This window comes from Cryptotermes secundus, unplaced genomic scaffold (genome assembly GCF_002891405.2).
Source record: "Cryptotermes secundus unplaced genomic scaffold, Csec_1.0 scaffold185, whole genome shotgun sequence".
Lineage (NCBI taxonomy): Eukaryota > Metazoa > Arthropoda > Insecta > Blattodea > Kalotermitidae > Cryptotermes > Cryptotermes secundus.
The window spans coordinates 300257-321432 of NW_019723299.1; the positions used below are offsets into that span (position 1 = coordinate 300257).

The following is a 21176-nucleotide window of genomic DNA, read 5'->3' on the forward strand; positions in this document are numbered from 1 at the left end:
CCTCATGGAGACTTGGGAAATAAATAAGTGAAGTCCCTTATCGGTTGAATAGTATTACGTTGATAGCGGCTACATGTGGACGCTTCCAACTAATCTCTTCACGGCCACTTTTATGGTACGCGGTTGAGGCAAGTTACGAGTAGAGGCATCGGGGAAGTCCCGTCCTGGGTATTGCATTAGAAACATGAATCATGACGAAATGTTGAGTCAAATATGCAACATATTCTAATACGGAAAAGAAAAATTGTATACACATGACCATGATTGAAAATTTGAACATAAAATTAAAAAATATATATGATAAATAAACATTTTAAGAAGAAATATGCAGTATAAATAGAGATCTTCGAAAATATGATGCTTATTCATAAAACAGGCAAAATATGCATTTATATGCACCATCAAACCATGTCCAAAATTTAAGAAATGGAGTAATTCACACATATATCCAAAGGAGCATACTTTCTGGTTGCAAGAAAAAATATGCATTTGCATTAAAATCCGGTCCCTAGTCATAATGCCCTAGAATATTCAGTTTGTACATTAACCTTGTAAGTGCCTGCTTCAGTTCCTGCAGTGAAGGGTCAGAACGCTGCAAAATTGAGGTCCAGTAGAAATGCAGACCAGTGCTGTTATTATTAACTTACTTAGATTCATTGCCATTTTGAGAAAAATGAACTGAAATGTGTTTTAGTATTTAAATTATATTGGCTAAAAACCATACAAATGAACAGATTATACACAATGCACATAATTACTGATAATATTTTGGACAGCCCTAACTCAAAAGAGCAGTGCATGACCTGAAATTCAAAATGTTGGAAATTTTTACTATTTTGGCAGCTTATGATCAAAATTTCGACCAAATTGTTCATTAAAATTGTTATGAGATTTTTTATGCTGTTTTGCAGTAGCATGTCATCCAAATCACTAGTCCTCGTGTGGCTCCTCACAGCCATGGAATAAGAAGCCATGTTATCAGAGACAGTTGTTCTTACTGTCAGTAATGTTATTTTCAATGTCTCAGTGTTCAGTATTACAAGAGTCACTTCATTCTTCCACAGTATTCACAGTTTTATCAGTTTCATTGACTATGTTTTCTTTTGTAATTGCGATCTCAGGTTGTCTTATTATTCTGGCAAATAATATATATAATAGAACCCCCTGACTTTTTCAGATGTATGGAAAATATTGCCTACAGATATTTCTTGAGTATGTAGTTGAGATGGAATCAGAACAAATGTCACCTTTAGCAATATTTTGAAGGCAGAACTTTCGATCGTGGTATCACAAGCACCTGCATAATGTCAATATTTTCAACACTAGACACTTGTAGAGTTAACACATTGAAGTGCTGCAGTGTATGTGCATGATTATATGTAAATGAAAGTCATTTATTTCAGTATCCTTTGTCTCCCATATTTGCCACCACACTGAAAAAGAACCACATACTCAGTCATCTTCTTATATATGCTACTTTAGCTGTGGGTTTTGGTTCCACTAGTAGTTTTGGAGGCAAAATGGATTCGATGGATCAGACAGTTTTGCAGGCGTAGTCTTGATACATTTGTGCATGCCAAATGGAATATCTCATATTTGGCATGTGCTATTTGTATTTCCTTTGGCCATCTTCCTAAAGAGGGAGACTCTTGTTCATGCTTCCTCATTTAGAGATTTCAGATTTCACTGGCACTATAATTCCTGGCAAGTTGTGTGTGTGTTTTTTTTAACATTATGCTTTACATATGTCATAAATAAGATCCAGGTTAGCAAAGTTAGAATAGCAACTAGGCTATGGGCTGGATGACCTAGGAGTCAGGTTTTGATTCCTGAGAGGGGCAAGAGATTTTTCGCTTCTCCATAATGTCCAGACTGACTCTGGGGTCCACACAGCCCCCAATGGTGGGTAATTGGGGCTGTTTCCCTGGGCATGAAACAGCAATTACATGAAGTCAACCACTGACCTCCATCTGTTGCCAAGGTTAAGAATGGTGGGACTATATCTCTATTCCTCCATACACTATGGTGTAGTGATTGATTAATTAATATTTTTGTACTGTCTGTATTCGTTTTTTACTTTTCTATATCCAGTGGTTGTACCAGTATGGATCAACAGAAAAATTAAAAATATAAAATTAACCCCAGGGATAATGTCATCTTCGTAAATATGTATCAGTATTATAGGAGTATACAGGTGTATCACAACTCAACGGCAAAACTTCAGGAACGGACTCCTCATATAGAAAGAACAAAAAAAGTTTATGACAACATGGGTCCGGAAATGCATATAATTACAGAGTAGTAATTGTGTCTGCACGCCACTGAAAAAAATTGGCAGAGGAAAATTTATCACAAAGTAATCACAGGTGACGTCATGATAATCATAAAGCTGTCCTCCCAGTGAAAAGCTAACCCACCGATAGAAAGGCTGTCCTCCCAGTGAAAGGCCGACCCACCGATAGAAATCACTCATGTCGCCAATTCTTTTCAGTGGCATGCAGACACAATTACTACTCTGTAATTATATGCATTTCTGGACCCATGTTGTCATATACTTTTTTTCTTCTCTCTACATGAGGAGTGCGTTCCTGAAGTTTTGCCGTTGAGTTGTGATTCACCCTGTATACTGTTATTTTTCAGCTTCCTTCCATTTCTTCAATACGGAACTGCAAACTGTATATGTGTACAGGTTGCAAAAAATAAATGGAGAGTTTTGCCTTCTATCTTGATATTAGGTGTTATGGTTTCCTGTAAATCAAGTTAAGTACAAGTTTATCCCATTATGTAATATTCATGCAGATATCTGTATTCATCTTCTCTTGAACCTTTCAGTGTGGTAGGGTTTCCACTTCATAGTATGCTGTGCACTAGGAGAAATACAATAATATGACTTCCCCATCACTACCCCAGTTATGTTATCCTAGGCATATATGTGGGCTATGCATATCATCTGTCAGGCGCTGCGTAGCATTTACTTTAGTGCCTATTTTTGAAGCAAAATTGTAGACATATCATCTATAATTAACTGCTAGCAGCTACAATGAATTGCTGTTTCTCTCTTTTCAACTGATCCCCGATTTACTTAATGATTCTCTCAGCTACACAGGTTATTTAGTGCTGATTTTTCTTGTCTCTTCATAAGCAGACACAGCGGATAAACTTTCAGCAGTGTGTGCATGATACTATTGCAATAGGTTGTGTTATGGCCATGATACATATTTAATTACATTCCACATTCTGTCATTAATTGCTTCTGTTCATGAATAGTTTACAGTTCTTGTCTTTCTTGCAGTGTTTTTACCAAACCAGTCTCCAAGTATGAGTAGGTCCTCTCCAAGTCATCATACATCTAACTTACTTGCTAATATTCGGAAGAATCCAAAGCGACAACATCCTCAACCTTCCATCAACATACCACCCTTCCCAGTAAGTTCTTCACATAAGACAGCCTCAGATAATTGTTTTCACTATGTACTATATTTATCTGTTTTACATTGTTACATGAACTGAGTATTGATCGGAATAAATATTAAGTCTTTTCGTTATTAATTGATTTATTAGACTGATTAACCCTGTCATGATGTAAATGGTTGAAAATGCTGCAGCGTAAATAGTCGTTCTTGGCCACAAGAGTTTGTGTTTTCTTCCTGTATGCTCGTGATGTGTCTTGGAGAGTCACAGTGTTTCTTGATGCCTCAGTAGGTTCTAGGGTGTAAAGGGGAATATCCCTTCTGTACATTGGCTCTGGTGCCCATTCTTTTTTCCATCTCTCTCGGAATACTGGAGTAATAACTGGGTGTTTGATTAAGAGGTGGGGGGAAGGTTATAGACTTGATTGAAATGATTTATTGTGTCTTTATTTACTGCTGAATCTTTGAAAGATACTTGACTAATTTGTTTTTCACTTCAGCTAAAATAAGTACAGCATTTCCTGATATTTCTGTTCATTCAGTCATGAAAACCAGTAACAGTTTTTAACAAGTTTTGGCTCTTAAGTGAATGTTGCAGTTCTTCCATTTGAATGTTCTTTTTATAATAGATATGGGCAAGAAGGATGTGGGTCATCATCCCTTCAGTATAATTCCACAGGGTAAATGCAAGTGTTCCTTACAGTTTTGGAAATGTGTTGTGAAAGAATCATGTGAGGTAATACATCTGAATTTCCAGACATTAGATTACAGCTGTCAGAATTTGAGTCAATGCATGCATGTAGAGTTGCAACAATTTGCTGCTGGGTGCACTGCAGTCAAAATGGTGACAGTTTTCAAAAAGTGACATATGTCCTGAGATTTGATAAAACCAAATGAGTGAAATGTCATGGACACTGTTAAACAGAATATGGAGTGGATCCATCTAAGCTGTCCATTTATGCATTTAAAAATCGTGAGTCAGGTTGTATGCATAAGGGGAAAGTTCCCTTTTCTGCACAGTGTATATGGATGGCCCAACTTGATGTCTGTAGAGTTCTAGTAATGCACATGTCAGAGACTTCCAAGGGGTAAAATAAAATTTGTCAGCTATAGTTTATTGTCTCAATGTTCGGATGATGTATCTTCCCTGATTGCTTAAAAATAAATTTCTGAAACTGTGGAGATCATTTTTTCTAAACCTGTATTACAACAGCCTTTGTAGCAGGAGACTGAGGGAAGGCACGAGAGAACATTAAGGAAGCCTTCAAAAGTTGATAATTAATCAGAAAGCTTACAGCTCTGATTCCAATGAAGTGGCTGTTCTGTCCATCACTCTTTCTCTCCCACCAAACAAATTATGGTAGCCAGATCAGCTTTTCTTATGTCAGATTTTGAACATGATTATAGTTGTATAATTATAAGATACTTTCTGTTATGCAGTTTTTCATATATGATATTACAGTTTGAGATGGAAGCTAATACAGTGCATGAAACAAAATACATTCATAATTTGTTGCATAATATCTGACCAATTTTCTTTCATACAGCAGGGCCCAGATTCCAGTTCCAACACTTCCAGCTGCAACAGCTCAACTCCCTCAAGCCCAGCTCTTGTCATGACTACCCATACACCTCATTCTACTACAAAACAGCAGTTCCATTTTCCAGGCAAGAAATACTTATTTTTATTATTATGGAATGAAGTTGCCTTTATTAAATTACAGATACAGCATGACCTTTACATTATTCCTGCTCACTACAGTGGTACATTTGTATGTTGATGTCTGTATGCCAACATTTATGATCGCCATCAAGATTATTATATGTTTCTTATAGAATTTCCACATTAAGTTATGCCATTGCTAATTTTTTTTTTAATTATTAATCCCACAATATTTCCCAATGGTGCTGAAGTTGATAACTTGTTGATAGTTCAGTTTTCTGGTTTCCAGTATGCAGTTCTCTCAGAAAAGGCTTAGCATTTGCAAGTAACATTTGATTTGTTGTCTCGAACTTTTGAAGTTTTGCAAGAATCTCAGTAGCATATCACATTATGTGCTTCATTGGTGTTTATGTTCTTTGAATTTGTTAATCCTTTTATTGAGCATCCATTTTTACCCTTTCTACTGGTAATTTTTATAAACACATGCAACATGTTTGTGGAACCATAGATTATTTCGACAGACTCATTGACAAAAGAATATTTAGAGATTGCTCTAAATGATATAGGTCCGCCAAATGTTAATTCATGTACAGCAGTGCAGCATTCTCTTTAAAATAATCCCAGATACTCAGTAGAGCGTACCAATGCTAATCTCATAGGAGCAGATTGTACTTTTACACCATGGTATGCAAGATCACCATTACAGTTCATTAAACCATTAGCTGCAGTGATCTGTAAAATATCACAGTTGGTATCAAAACCAGAGGTTTCGAGATGTCAAGTAGGACAATATGAATTTCACCAACCTCCTCTTCCAAATTGAACTCATCGTCATCTTCATCAATGGGTACTGCTGGTTCATTCAGAAAGGCACAATTAGTTTTGTAGGTAACACCTTCGATATTTTCTTTTCAATGACATAAACCAGTTCATTTTTTTTTAATGCAAGAGTCTTCATCAGTGATTGACTTTTACATAGAACTTTTTGGGTCCTTGAAACATGATGTGATTGGTGTTCACCAGGGGACAGGTTGATAGCCTTGGCTGTTTCTTGGGTGTATCCTTCATGGGTGCTTTTTTGTCCAGCAGTACACGCAAATTGCAAATCAGCTGTTGCAGTCATCCTGTAACACCTTGGCTTTCGAGCTTTATTGACCATGTTGGCATTTAGGCTTTCATTAGCATTACTAGAAACACCACATGAAAATTTGTATGTGAAGCTATTTTCTGAAAAATATCTCTAAGCTCTTCAAATGATTGCTGATCGTTAAAACCTCCAGGAACTATTTTATGGTCGTAGTTTGCTTATCCTGAAGTTAGCTACACCACAGACCTACCACATTTACTGTGATCATTTAATGTGTGATACAGAATGCAAGGGATTGCATCTGCCATTGCTTTACTGTTGCCTTTATTCTGAGCCACAGCATATATAAAGCCTCATTTGAGGTATACAATAAGGTCTTTTGTTAACTCCTGGTGACTTTTCTCAGTGCTGTGTAATTGTTTCTTAACTCCTCCTGAGGCATGATTGACATCAGAATGTTTGATTATGGGATGAGTACTTGCAGCCTGACATGCTGCGGCTGTAGAGCTATCATCATCTCCTATCAAAACTTCAACTTCAACATTGTCAGATTGCAAAATAGCATTATCCACAAAAAGTCTTTTGGCAACATGCAGCTCCATTGCTTTCACGGATCCATAAAAGTCTTTCCAACACTCATGCTGTGGAGATTTCTTACGTTTTCTATTACATGTGGAGTAGTCTAAAACCACACTACTTAGATTACCAATGACTGCTCAGAAACCATTTTGTCCTGTACATCTTGTATTCCATCGCATGTCATTTGAAACAAAGATTCTCACTACATCATTAAATGTGAGTATCTTCTTGTGAATTGGAATCTTCTGGTTCTTTTGAGACAGCATCATTTTTGAAAGATGATGACTCGGAATTGTTATCCAGTAAGTGAGGATGTACTAGGAAATTTGACTGAAATTGCTCTGGCCTGAATGGAATCAGAAAGTAAAGGGATTGAAAATTACAGTTGCTGTTATAGATTCAATCATTTTATTGTTTATATATTGTGAATAAATAAATAATTTATAGAATAAAATATAAATACTACTAAAGAACCTTATCATAGTGATAATGGTAGCATAACTATCATATTTCACAAAGTGAATCAAAGTACAGAGATTTTTCACTAAATGAGTGCAAGTAATGTTATATTTTAGCATCCTGTTGCACTGACTCATGTCCATGATTTATACTAACCGTCTTACAGTGCACACACTTTTTCACCTTACTCTTCTCTTTTGCACTACATGTTTCAGCACTAATGTGCCATCTTCAGGTGCGTTTTCTGTATGCACATCTAACTACTGCATTGCATGCCCTGATGTCTTCATACTAAAATGACTAAAATATATATTTGTCATATATAATAATAGTATTTCACTAAAGATTGTCTGTGCAAGTCAACTGATCACTGTAATGACAAAAAAACGAAAGAAAAACATTATTTTTCTGTTAAATAAAGTACATGATATAAGCAAATCAAATATATAAAATTTGTGCAAATGTCAGCATTATTTACAATATCTTCACTTCATACTCACCAGTGATTCAGTTAGTATTTACATCTTCTCTCAGAAAGTGTTAGATCTCTATATTCATCACATTCGTGGAATACTATGAGATTATATTGTAGCATCCTGTTGCACATTTTTATTGTTCAACAGATGTCACTAATTCACTGTCTTACGTGCAACAGGTCATATGAAAACATATTTAAAAGTTTCTTCATCACACAATGCAACTTTTTGAACTTTATTTAAAAGTTCCTGTACATTGCACTAAATGTTTCAACCGACATTGGTCATAATGAGGTGATGAAAATTGGTACTGAAAACTGCTGTGCTTTTGTTTTGTGGTTCTGATATTCAGTGTGTAGTCACATTTATGCTCTTGTGTATCTATAACATATCTTAATGTCTTATGTTAGTATTTTTGTGTATAACATGTATTAATGTTCCAGATGATTACATGTTTATTACTTACTCCATGGAGCTGGGTGGCTGTCCTGTTGTGTTGTGTGTCACTTTCTCTGTATTTTCATAATTTTCATTGTCAGATATACTACCGTGTGCATGCCCCCTACTTAACAAATGACTGTAATATCCCGAGTTACTGTTGCTATTCCTAATGGCCTGTGTGTGGTCTTTATATTGGGTATAGACTGTTGGCCTGTTTGCCTTTATGTATTTTAGTGGGCAGTCCATACATTTCATTTGGTACATACTGTTTTTTTATATATATTTTTCATATCAATCTGTATGTTTGTGTGGATTTACCAAGTTTTGTTTGGGATATACCATCAGGCAGCAGGAGATTACCATCATCAGATGGATCAATACAATTATGATAAATGGGTAATCAAGAGACTTGTTCTGAACTTAAGACCAAACTCCACTGCGATACATTGTAACTCCCCATACCACAACATAAGAATAAACGATGTTCTGAATTCTATCATGATGAACTGATATGAAGCCTGTATGAACTGGTAATGCAGTGTAAGCCAAGAAATGTGAGGTATTCTGTGCATGAGGTGCTTAAAAGTGCAGGACACACTTCACTTTGAATGCCTTTGTATTAACCTGATCTCAGTCAATAGAGAGCTTTTGAACCCAAATGAAAGGATGACTCATGTCCAGAAGTATGTTATGTGATATAGAATCATTCAAGAACCTGTGTGAAGAAAAAGTTACACCATACAGTTATTATCGCTTGTGGTATTACGTGACTTCTGCGGCGTCTCGACTAGGTTCCAACTGCGTTGTATGAAGGCTCAGTTCCAACTGTGTTGTATGAAGGCTAATTAGTTCTGTCGCTCTCGGCTTATGTAGGTATTCTGCGGACCAGATATGAGAGACCATTCCCCAAGGTTCGATCTCCCGTGTTCGGCAATCCGTTGCTTCGGGAACGCTCTTTATACACTGGTAACATGTTTCGTCCCATCCGTTGTTACTCAGTGGCCTTCTGTTGTTCATCTCCAGGGGAACGCGTTCGTTGTTTCGGCATTGTCTACGCAACGGCTCAGTGTTATAGCGTTACCATGGAAGTATCTACTCCAAACACGTTACAATATAAAAGATATTGAACATGAGTACACAGAATGTGAAATAATTTTTGATGATGTGACAACATTATAAATTTAGGGGCAGTGAACAGTTGCAGTGGTTTGGATGATAGTGATAAAGGCAAAGCTGCTGATGGTGAAGGAGAACTGTATGGGATCTTCAGACTGCAAAACAGTGATTAGGAGTGGTAAATGTTTTTAGTTCATGCCATATGCATGCAACCAAAGGCAGTGGAATTATGCTGCTCTGACATCACACATGCTCCTATAGATAAAGTGAGACCAGTGTAGTAGAGGCTGAATGAGAGTCGTCTACTGCAAGTTAATAGGATATTTTTTATTATACTGACTGTTATAATTCATATATTTTGAAATGAAATTTCCAGTTTAAGCATTATGAGAGCAAAACTATATGAAAATTCTTGTTAAGGATATATTGTTTTTTTTCTCTCTCTCTCTAGATGTGAGCCATAAACAAGATGGAGTTACTCTAGAGACCCATCCATTAGTGGCATCTCCTGCCCTTGAGGAAGTGATTGAAACTCACAAGTCAAATGATAGTGATAGGACAGTTTCTGCCTCAGGCTCAGGGAGCATTAGTACAGATTCTGAACAGACTCCTGTTCGAGTGGATTCCCAAGATAGTCAGGTATCTGATGGGGAAGCTGTGGATAGGACTTGGCCAAGACAAAACAGTGTAAGTACAATATTTCTTAAACTAAAAGTAATTTAGTGGATCATTTATCTTACAGTGCCAAAACTTAAATGATCCGTCAGCACAAGGAACTAGTTCTGTTGATTTTTCACAGATAGTATATAAAGCAAAGTTTTTATAGTTCTTCCACCTATACATGGGTTGTTGTGAGTGATATCAGAGTTCCTTCTCTTCTGGGGGTTGTTATGTTGGTATTATGTTACCTTTGAGCTTTAAGGAATTTTATTTAATACAGTACTCTTAGGACAAAATTCCACTTAAAATGCAAGAATTATGCTAGTGAATTTGGTATATGTTGCGAAATGACTGTCTGAATCATAGTGATTTTGCTTTTTTGTATATATGTGTGTTACTGCTCTATCAGATTGCAATGGCACATTTTTCAATGTGTGTCTGTTTGACATTTAATTTATATAGCCTCAGGTTCTGATTTATACCTTTATCTATTTGCTGCGATTTTTATGTTGTTACATATTTTTGACAGCTGTCCATGAGAGAGTGGGATATACCATTTGATGAACTGAAAATTGGAGAGCCCATTGGAACTGGTAGATTTGGTACAGTATACAGAGGAAATTGGCATGGGGATGTTGCGATCAGAGTTCTCAACATGGATTATCTGGATGATGAAAAGACACTTGAAGCTTTTAAGCTAGAGGTTGGTGTTTTAATATCCTGTCATTCTTGACACTTCTTTATTGGGTCAGCTTCACTTTATGTCTTTACTTGATGCAGGAGGAGCCATATTTGAGTGTTTCATCACTATATGCAGAGAGTTAAGAATATTGTTTATTTAATACTTTTGATGAAGTAGGCATTCAGTAAATCGAATAAAAATTGTGGAATATCACAGTTCTTTCGTATGCTTCATTTTGATGCTTGAGAGCACAATATAGTAACGGGTGCAGAGGTATGCAGAACGTACCCCTCTGAAATTAAAAATGAGAATGAGGTATGCAAGTAATTCTTCCATGAAGTACAGAGAGGGAGAGGAATAAAGAATTTTTTTTTATTGCTAGTAGGGTGGGACTAAGTCCCTTGTACTACTGTGGCCACTTCTGGCCTATTGTACCAGCTCCAGATGATAGGTGAGGGTGATTGTGGAGCAATTGATGGAATGAAGATTGGCAGGGGAAACCGAAGTACTTGGAGAAAACCTGCCCCAGGGCCACTTTGTCCACCACAAATCCCACTTGACCAGACCTGGGATCAAAACTAGGCTGCCGCGGTGGGAAGCCAGTGACTAATTGCTTGAGCTATGGCGCGGCCTAAGAAGTGATGTTAGTTTGGGTAATGTTAGAATATCTACAGTGAAATACTGTTCTTAGCAGAATGGAATAGAGTTATTTATTTCTTTATTTATTTGTATTCTATTGATCCTTCAGAATAGTAAGCCAGAGATATAGATCATGTCCTAATACATTTTTCGAGTTTGAATGATTCAGGTAGCAAGAACAAGTAAGCCCTTTGATTGGTGCACATTAATAAGCCTCTGTGATTGCATGGAAGTAAGATGTTAATCATCATCATTTTCAGATGGCTGTGTATTGATTTTTTTTAAAACAAATATTATGTTTCTTCAAATTACAGGTTGCAACATTTCGTAAAACTCGCCATGAGAATTTGGTGCTGTTTATGGGTGCGTGCATGAAACTTCCAAGACTTGCTATTGTCACCAGCATGTGCAAAGGCATGACACTTTATACTCATATCCACACATGTAAAGACAAGTTCAACATGAATAAAACCACAATGGTTGCACAACAGATTTCTCAGGCAAGTTCACATTCACATTCTGTACCACAGGTTATTAAAAGCTGACAGCATTGAGGGTAGTGGCATTTTCTGAAGAAAATTACAGTTACAAGTCTTCAGTTGGTGCAGCCAGTAAGATTCAGTTAGTACAGCAACTGGACTACAGGCTGGATGAGCAAGGAATTGATGTTCAATTCCTATCAAGGGTAGGAGGCTTTTCTCTTTTTCACAGGATCCAGACTTGGTTTGTAGTGTACCAAGCCTCCTATAAGATGGGTACTTGGCAAGGGTGTGAAGTTGACCACACATTTCCATCTAGTGCTGAATTTAAGAATGGTGGACCTATACCTTTATTCTCCAGTATGTCTTCATGGTGTGGTGCTTAATTAATTAAGCACAGGAACAATTTTATTTATTTTATTATTTAATCTTGTGTTGGCAGGATTGATTTGAACTTGTTTTCTTTTTTAAATTTCGTGTCTTGTGAAAAGAAAAGATTGAGGCTGTCTGAACTAAATGCTGAGGAAGATGTTTGGACCTAAGAAAGAGGAAGTAGCAAGGAACTGGTGAAAATTATTTCATAATTTGTACTGTTTGTCCTGTGTGGAGGCGGATTAGAATGCATCCACCATAGCTCTGTGAGTCATAGAAGGTGACAAAAATGGGAACCTGGTGCCTGGAGATATAAGTGGGCCACCCTGTTACTGGGGGATATAAATACAGAGGCCTGGTCCTCCAGGTTGTGAGTTGGATGATGATGTTGCTCTTCGAAAAAAAAAATACTGTTGTGAAACCCGAAGAACTGAAACTGGATGGTCTTAATCACAACATAATAGACAAGTCTGGCAGATTCTTCTGAGAAAGGCTGTGGCTCAAAAACGGCTCTTTTGGCGATGATGATGATGATGATGATTAGTACTGTTGGTTAAATAAAAAGAAAAGGATGACATATGCTGTGTGTGTAGCATGAATAGACAGGGAATAATAAAAACAACTGTTTTGTTGGGAAACTACAAGGGAAGATACCACTTGGGACACCTAGACATAGATAGGAGGTTATTTTTATTTAAGGTTTATTTGATGTCACCAGCAGTATTGCTTATTGTGTAGCATTGAATTTTAGGATGATTGGTAAATAATAATTCTGAAAGGCTGTAGAAAAAACGATTTTGGTGTAATTTGTGATAATGTTCTGGCATTTGCTTGGAGGTACTGAGGAAAATCCTGAAAGACCTTAGCGTAACTGGTCTTGAGGCTAAGATTAGAACCGAGGATCTCCTATACGAAGCAGAAATGCTGATAACCTGACCACAGTGCTTTGGATGTGAGGATAAAATTGAACATGGAGGAATGGAGTGTGAAGTTATAGACTGGATTCAGCTGGCTCAGGTTAGGGCCAGTAAGTGGATTTCATGAGTATATTGGTGGACTTTCAGGTTTACATGAAAGGTATGAATTTCTACAGCATATGAATAACTGTAAATTTTTAAAGCACAGCCTTGAGCCATGAAGAGAGTTGTCTAGTTGTAATGTTTCACTTCTGGAATCATGAGAATTCGGAAAAGGATTGTGATTAATGAAGTAGACTTGAAAGACATAAACACAGAATGTAGAAACACTTTCACTATTGTGTATCTTGTTTTTTCTGTATTGATTCAATTTTCCTCCTCATCATCATACAGTAAGATCACAGTAGAACAAGTATGGCTTGTAATGAGAACTTTATTGTGGCAACAAAAACCATTGGAACCATCAATTTCTCAGTATTTTACATATGGAAAACTGTCACATAAGACAGAGGCTTTTTTCTGGCATATTCATCATTAACAGGTGATTCATAACTAACTGTCACTGTTTTCCCATAACTTTTTATGTCATCTGTACTTGCAGTTTTGCTTTCATAGTTATTTATGGCTAGCAGTCTATAATGATCCTATAAGCGCACCCTCTCAGTGTTACCCTCATTTAGGAAAATGTTCGAATTCTGCGATCTGATTGTGAGCAGCCTACCCTCTACATGTTTTAGCCACTGAGGAACACGTACAAATATATATGTATGTACATACTTGAAATAATACATCTGTATGAAGTCAGTAGCCCATTAAGAAACAAAATAGGAAGGCAGAATGGATTAACTTCTTTGACATTGATTATGATATTGAAGAACAAAGGGAAAATATGGTATATACTGAACCTAAGTAAACTAATTATGTTCCTTCCCCCCCCCCTCATGAGTACATATTGATGAAGTTTGTTTTGGGATCTCAGTTTAATATGTCACAGGATGTGAGGAGTACAGATGGTATAGATCCTATCAAGGTGTCTTATACAAAGGGTAGTTTCATTATGTGTGTGATAACAGAAATGTGTTATTTGATAGAAAATTGGACAGTTACAGATTCAAGTACAGTGTAAATGCCACTATCACAAATACATTTTATAGTTAATGGCTGATTCACAACTGTTGCTTAAGGATGTAGTGTCTAAATTTCTTCATTGTTTTCATATTCCTGTGATAATAACTTCTTTGACATTGATTATGATATTGAAGAACAAAGGGAAAATATGGTATATACTGAACCTAAGTAAACTAATTATGTTCCTTCCCCCCCCCCTCATGAGTACATATTGATGAAGTTTGTTTTGGGATCTCAGTTTAATATGTCACAGGATGTGAGGAGTACAGATGGTATAGATCCTATCAAGGTGTCTTATACAAAGGGTAGTTTCATTATGTGTGTGATAACAGAAATGTGTTATTTGATAGAAAATTGGACAGTTACAGATTCAAGTACAGTGTAAATGCCACTATCACAAATACATTTTATAGTTAATGGCTGATTCACAACTGTTGCTTAGGGATGTAGTGTCTAAATTTCTTCATTGTTTTCATATTCCTGTGATAATAACTTCAAAGAAGAAGAAAATATAGCCATACCCATGTTACCATTTGAACCTTGGTGCATTTTTGTAGCTGTAATTCTAGTTATGCATTTCAACAATTTTCATGATGTCAAGGTTCCACTTTCTGCATATATAACCCTTTGTATTTAAAAATGGTGTATTTTTGTAGGTATTGGTATTTTACAAAGGGGGACCCAAAAATAACCGGAACCGACCTGTTGCGCGCGCATGCTTTGTAGTTACGAGTTGTGCTGCTAGGTGGTGTTAGCTGGGGGTCTCCCGCGACTGTTAGTGAGCTGGCATCAGTCTGAGTTAAGTGGTTTGTCTGTGGTGCTCTGTTGTGTGCGTTCCTGTTTCAACCCTTTGGCGATTAGTGAGATGGCCGACCAGAAGGAACAAAGAGTGTGCGTGAAATTTTGCTTTCTGTTAGGGAAAACTGCAGCCGAGACTGTTGGGATGCTTCGGCAAGCCTTTAATGATGATGCTTTGGGGAAATCACAGGTCTACGAGTGGTTTTCCCGTTTCAAATCTGGCAACATGTCAACAGAAGACATGCCACGCCCCAGGCGTCCTTCGACAGGAAGAAATGACGAAAACATTGCCAAAGTCAAACGTGCAATTGATGAAGATCGTCAAAAGACCATTGACCAACTTTCTGAGGAAACGAACATCTCATGGAGCACGGTCCAGCGAATTTTAACCGAAGGTTTGCACATGAGACGGGTGTCTGCAAAATTTGTTCCTCGCTTGCTCGGAGATGACCAAAGAGAAAACCGCGTGAATGTTTGCTGCGACTTGAAGAGTGAAGTGCAGAACGATCCAGAATTTCTTAAAAGAATTGTGACTGGCGATGAGTCTTGGTGCTACGGGTACGATCCAGAATCAAAGCAATCATCAAGCCAGTGGAAAACTCCAACTTCACCACGACCGAAGAAAGCGCGTCAAGTGCGATCCAATGTGAAAATAATGTTGATTTGTTTTTTTAATGTGAATGGCATTGTCCACAAAGAGTTCGTTCCGCCAGGACTAATATACACTTCAATAAAAATGCAAAAATAAAAAATAACAAAAATAAATTCCGGTTATTTTTGGGTCCCCCCTCATATAACATATATATTTGCTGACTCATTGATTTGAACTTAAAAATCAATTTTGAATTAACTGGCTCTTAAGTGTTGTGAGCATCATATCTAATCTAACCTATGTAATAACTACGCATGGCAAGCAGAATGACTTACCTGTGTGGTAGGTGCCTGGCACAATCAAGATACATTACTGTTGATCTCATGATAATGTGACTTGTGACCAATATCTATGCTAAAGTTTTTGTTTCTAGGGAATGGGTTACCTCCATGCAAGAGGTATTGTCCACAAGGACTTGAAGAGCAAGAATATATTTCTAGAAAATGGGAAAGTTATCATCACTGACTTTGGGCTCTTCAGTGTTACAAAACTCTGTTTTGGGAACAGGTATACAAAGTTGGTGTTTATATGTTTGAGATATCACAGTTAACATAGCAACACCATAGTCAATATTTATATCCCATATAGAAATATAAAGATCAAAATTATGAAACTTTTGTATGTTGTAGTAGTGATGGTATATTGTTGATTCTACAAATAGTATAAATGTAACTACAGTAAGCCTTATCCAGTGCAAGGGTTATGTTCCTCAGGAATTGCACATTAGGTAAACCTACAATGAACATGGTAGTGTGGCCTTATGTCTCCCATTAATATTTAGATGGATGGTGTGGGTGGTAGACTCATCCATGTGATGCTTATGGCTGAATCATGTTACACTCATACCACCATGTAGCTTATCCAGAATCTCCCCCCCTCCTTCCCCCATTGTAATGTCATAACCTTATGACTTTTCTCTGCACTACTACTTTGAGATACTTTACATTTGGAAGCCATACTGCTCTGCACAGGTACTGTAACTGCCAAGCAAATGACAAGAGAAATCTTTAACACTTCAGTGAACTTAGCAGCCTACGTAGGGCTTGGATGAAAGATGATGCACAAGAGAAATATGGGAGTATTTGAAAAAATACAAGAGCATGTGTTAGCATGTACATTACTAGAGCATGTTTGGCATAGTACACATGTTCAAACTTTCTGCATCTGGCACATAATTATACATATTTGTTTTTATGAATATAAGGATATCCACATTGAACAAAGGTTTACTATAGTATCAAGTGTTCTTGGTCATTCAGTCTTTAAAATCATTCAGATATGTGAATTTGAATTTTCTGTTGCTGTTTTTATTATGAGTGTTTAGGAGTAAGAGACAACTTGGAAAATTAAGTAGCCAGTCCGCATTATGTTAAGCAACTGATTTGATACTTTATTCTCATTAGGAAAGGAAATACCCTGAGCATCCCTCCTGGCTGGCTTTGCTACCTTTCACCAGAAATCATTCGAAGCCTCCGAGTCCGACGGAAACATGATGAAGAGGAATTACCTTTCACAAAGGCTTCTGATGTATATGCTTTTGGGTATGTTATTTTTTGTAGATGTTCCTGTAAAGGTTAAAGCTTAAGTCTATTAGATTTTAGTAGCTAAAGATTTTCCAATGTAACATCCTGGTCTTTTGATTAAAATAGCAAGCAGGTGGTACATGCCAAATCATTTCAAGTAAATGATGTATTAAGTATTCAGTACTTTGAAACTTCATACTATATTAACCCAGATACAAGACTTTTTTCATATTTGGACAATAGGAAAAACAAGGGTTGTCTTACACTCATACTTAGAAAGCATCATGCTGGAACGAGACATTATTTACAGTACCCCACAGGTTCTAAATCTGGATACTTCAGTCATTTTGTAGTATTGCAATTTTTCACTTAAATCAAGGAAGCATGCATGCAGTTTAAGAAAAACCAATACTACACTGTGCAGTAGAATACCATGATATGAATCATGGCTAACCATGTTGAAGAAGAAGTCCTGCAGTGTCACAGGTATTGAAGGGGGTGTGTTGCATCTGTGATGCAAGTTGTAAACAGATGGTTCTGAAACTCACAGAAGAAACCAACAGTTGTGTGACAGCATGAGAATTCATTTTTAACCAGTGTAAATGTCCAACACTGGAGAAAATTGAAAGAACAATTAAGTATGCCAGTTCTGTTTGAAAAACATAAAGATTGGCTTCCAGTTTTGTGGAAGACAGTATGTATGGAAGCCTTGCAGATAGACGAGATAATGTAGCAGGTGTTACATAGACATCGAGTGTATGCAGAAAAGTGGCCCATCTCATCATAGGTGAACAACCTTATTTCAGAAGCTGTCTGGATTATGTTGAGAAGCTGGTGTCATACTAGCAGCTTGTAAATAGTCTGTTCTAGAAACATGACTACCTTAAAAGAATAATGGAAAATGCAGTTAATGTCATTTTTTTTTTATGTGTAGCAGTTACACAGTTCTGTGTGTGATGGCAAGGAGGGTTAAGTGACTATTGTCACTTTTCAGGAAATGAAGAAACAAGGTTAGATCTGTATGCAGTAATTTATTACCTTAATACTTCATTATGTCTCTGACTGAAAAGTAATGTGCTTAGATTTATGACCTAGTTCTTATTAATACTTCTCCCAAGGAGAACTCTGTGATGCACTTCTCTTTTTACAAATTTTGGGTTCATCACTTTCTACTGGAAAACCACAGAATTGATGGTTAAGGCCTGAAATCTGTGGTAGTAAAAACTTGCTGTGAGAAGCTTAGAATTATAATGATGCTGTCCATACTAGACAAAGGAAGGAAGCAGACACCCTCTCTTATTCTAAGAAATGAAAGAACAACTTCACAGTCATATGTAGTTCAGGTGCCATGAGAAAGGTTGGATGACTGAAGAACTGATGATTCAGTGAAAGAAGTATTTTGGGAATATGTGACTTGTTTTTTCTGTGAAGGAGGAGAGTGCTTGTTGTAATTGCTTTTTATGGACATGTAAGAAAGTGAAATCCTAAATATTTAAGTTGAATATGAATGTGGTGATATGTGGTAGTTAACAGAACATTCAGAAATTATCTGCATCACCATTATAGGATGTGGTTGCCGTCTGGAAACTGCCTGATTTCAGACAGGAAAATAAAGAAACAGTCTGAAGCATTACTTAAGGAATAGATAAAGATGGGCTATGAAGGCATCTCATCTCGGTCAGTTGTCCACAGTTTCAAGAAATGCTGTGTATCAGGGTAGTATATGACACCTTCAGGTGAAAGATGCTAATGCAGTGAAATATGCCAATAATAAGAAAGAAAGTTGTCACAATAGTAACTGTTAGACAAGGAATATGACCTTTTTTCCCTGTGTTTATAATTTATTTTCCTTCCTGAGGGAAAAATAGTAGGCCCTTATGAAATGTGGTATGGACATTGTGTCATTAGAGAGCACTACAAGCCGTAATTTTAATTCCCTGCAACTGGTTACAACAGCATTGTGAACAGACTTCTGAGGTTGAAGTGACACTTGTGCCACTTTTTCTTTTCTGTAGCGCTACAGCCCCAATTTGGGTCTAGGCCTACCTCCATGAAACTCTCCATTTCACTTCGGTTTACTAGATCTTACACATACGGTAGGACTCCTTGGGCGAGTGATCAGCTTGTCGCAAGGCCTCTACCTGTAGACAAACACAGAAAAACGCACACAAACATCCATGCCCTGAGTGGGATTCGAACCCATGATCCCAGCTTCCGAGCGAGCGAAGACAGTGCACGCCTTAGACCTCTCGGCTACCGTGACGGGCGCCACTTAATCTAGGGTCCTGAAATGCTTTTGGAGAAATATGCCAACTTTGTTAAGGTATTTTTTATAGAATATAAAGTGTGTAATAAAAAATAAGCAGAGAGCTTCCTTAACACCATACTCCTCAGTCCTCATGTTATAAACGTTGAGAGGCACACATCCTTCGGTTATCCTGGTAACTGAAACAATGAACTAGAGATAGCGTGTCAGGTAAGGGGATCTAGCTAATCTTTGCTTGCTTGTTTGTTTCTAAAGCATATAGGTTGATTGGGAAGAGAGGCAGCAAGCCATTCCCTCATCAGACCATGTTTCTGACCTGTGAAGTTCCTACCCTGCCCATTTAAATACTTGACAGTTATGAGAGGTTGTCTCTTCACCCGAAACATTCAAAACCTTATGTAGTGCTTTTGGTGCCAGAGTTTTGGATACACCGAACAAAGATGTACTTCACGCCTAGTTTATGGTAATTGTATAGAATCTAGACACTTCAGATCAGCCTGTTATCTGGAAGAAACTGTGGCACTTGTCAAATAAATGCAGTGGCACTTCCATACCTGGCATATGAGTTTGCAGTGCTACCATTACATCCCAGACAGACATCGCCAACACGGTTAGCACTGATTTTACCTCTCTGTTTAGTTCAAAAATATTGATGCATCTTTTAAGCTTCTGAAAGACAACATAGAAGCATTGTCCACTAAACTTTGGCCCTCTGCTCCCTGATCCATATGTTGTGGGGTTTCGTTTGGACGAACTTCTTACGGCATTAGATTGCTGTCAGCAGTACATCCCTGGGTCCCAGCAGTATCCATAACTAAATGCTCTCTCACATTCCAGCTACAGACAAGAAGTTTTTGCTGTCCATGTACAGTGGTAAATGGTCAGGGAACTTGGTTCCATCTGGTTCCTGGAGAGTAGTGGCAATTGTCTACCAAAATCAGGTAAGGAGGACTCTCCCAAGAAGTTATCAGTCTGTTGGTCAGACTAGTCGTGTTTGTAAGACCACTGAGTGTATTCGGAACCATAGACTTTTCTGGCTTCTGGATAATAAATCTACATGTGAGTGTTCACCCTGGGTTTCAGTGCTACAGAAATACCCTTGACCACCACGTGAACCTAGAGCACTATATCCAGAATTGTTTCCTCGTGCCAACACCTTGTTGCAGTCTTCTTCAACTTGGCAAAGGCACATGACATGACTTGGTGATATGGTATCATCAAGACCCTTGATCAGTTGAATCTTTGTGGTTGGCTGCAACTATTTCATTTGAGCTTTGTCCATGATTGTCACTTCCACGTTTTTTCAGCAGTGTCTGCTCTACTGTTTATCCCAAAACAAAAAAGAGTACCAGAAGGATCTGTTTTAAATGTCATCCTGTTTGTAGTAGCCATCAGTGGGATGGTTAACATGGTTGGTCTGTCTCAATGTCATTGTATGTTGATTACATTTCCTGGAGCATGGTCACCATAGAACACCAGCTACAGTTTGCCCCAAATCATTTGTCACAGTGGTTATGCAGAATGGATTTTCCTTCTCTGCAGCAAAGAGCCAGTGTTCACTGGAGGGGTTTACATCCTCGCCCTTATCTGTTCCATAATGACAGTGCCTCTGCCTCTGCTCCAGTTTTCTAGTTTCTGCACCACTGCCTTGCCGGGTGACTTACATGGGAACTTCACTTGAGATGGCTTTGTGTTAAGAGCAAGAGGTCACTCAATATTTTAAGAGTTTTGAGTGGCAGGTGGAGACGAGACAGTGATACTTTGACTTTACCATTCCTTGATCATCTCTGAGAGAGACAGGCAGCTTCATGTACGGCTCTGCCATGAAG

At 37.6% G+C, this 21176-nt stretch overlaps 1 protein-coding gene across 2 annotated transcripts in view; it reads left to right on the forward strand.

Annotated features, from left to right (window-relative positions):
- The window catches only part of LOC111861673 (kinase suppressor of Ras 1), a 68253-nt gene that overhangs the window by 27430 nt on the left and 19647 nt on the right, over positions 1 to 21176 (forward strand). The window contains exons 9-15 of one of the 2 annotated variants that reach the window (XM_023846430.2): positions 3293 to 3426; positions 4958 to 5078; positions 9683 to 9918; positions 10421 to 10594; positions 11527 to 11712; positions 15932 to 16065; positions 16962 to 17099. In XM_023846430.2, coding sequence (XP_023702198.1) covers positions 3293 to 3426; positions 4958 to 5078; positions 9683 to 9918; positions 10421 to 10594; positions 11527 to 11712; positions 15932 to 16065; positions 16962 to 17099 — 1123 coding nt within the window. Of the gene's footprint in view, positions 1 to 3292; positions 3427 to 4957; positions 5079 to 9682; positions 9919 to 10420; positions 10595 to 11526; positions 11713 to 12900; positions 13136 to 15931; positions 16066 to 16961; positions 17100 to 21176 lie in introns of those variants that run through there. The other variant, XM_033750410.1, reaches the window with a different exon arrangement.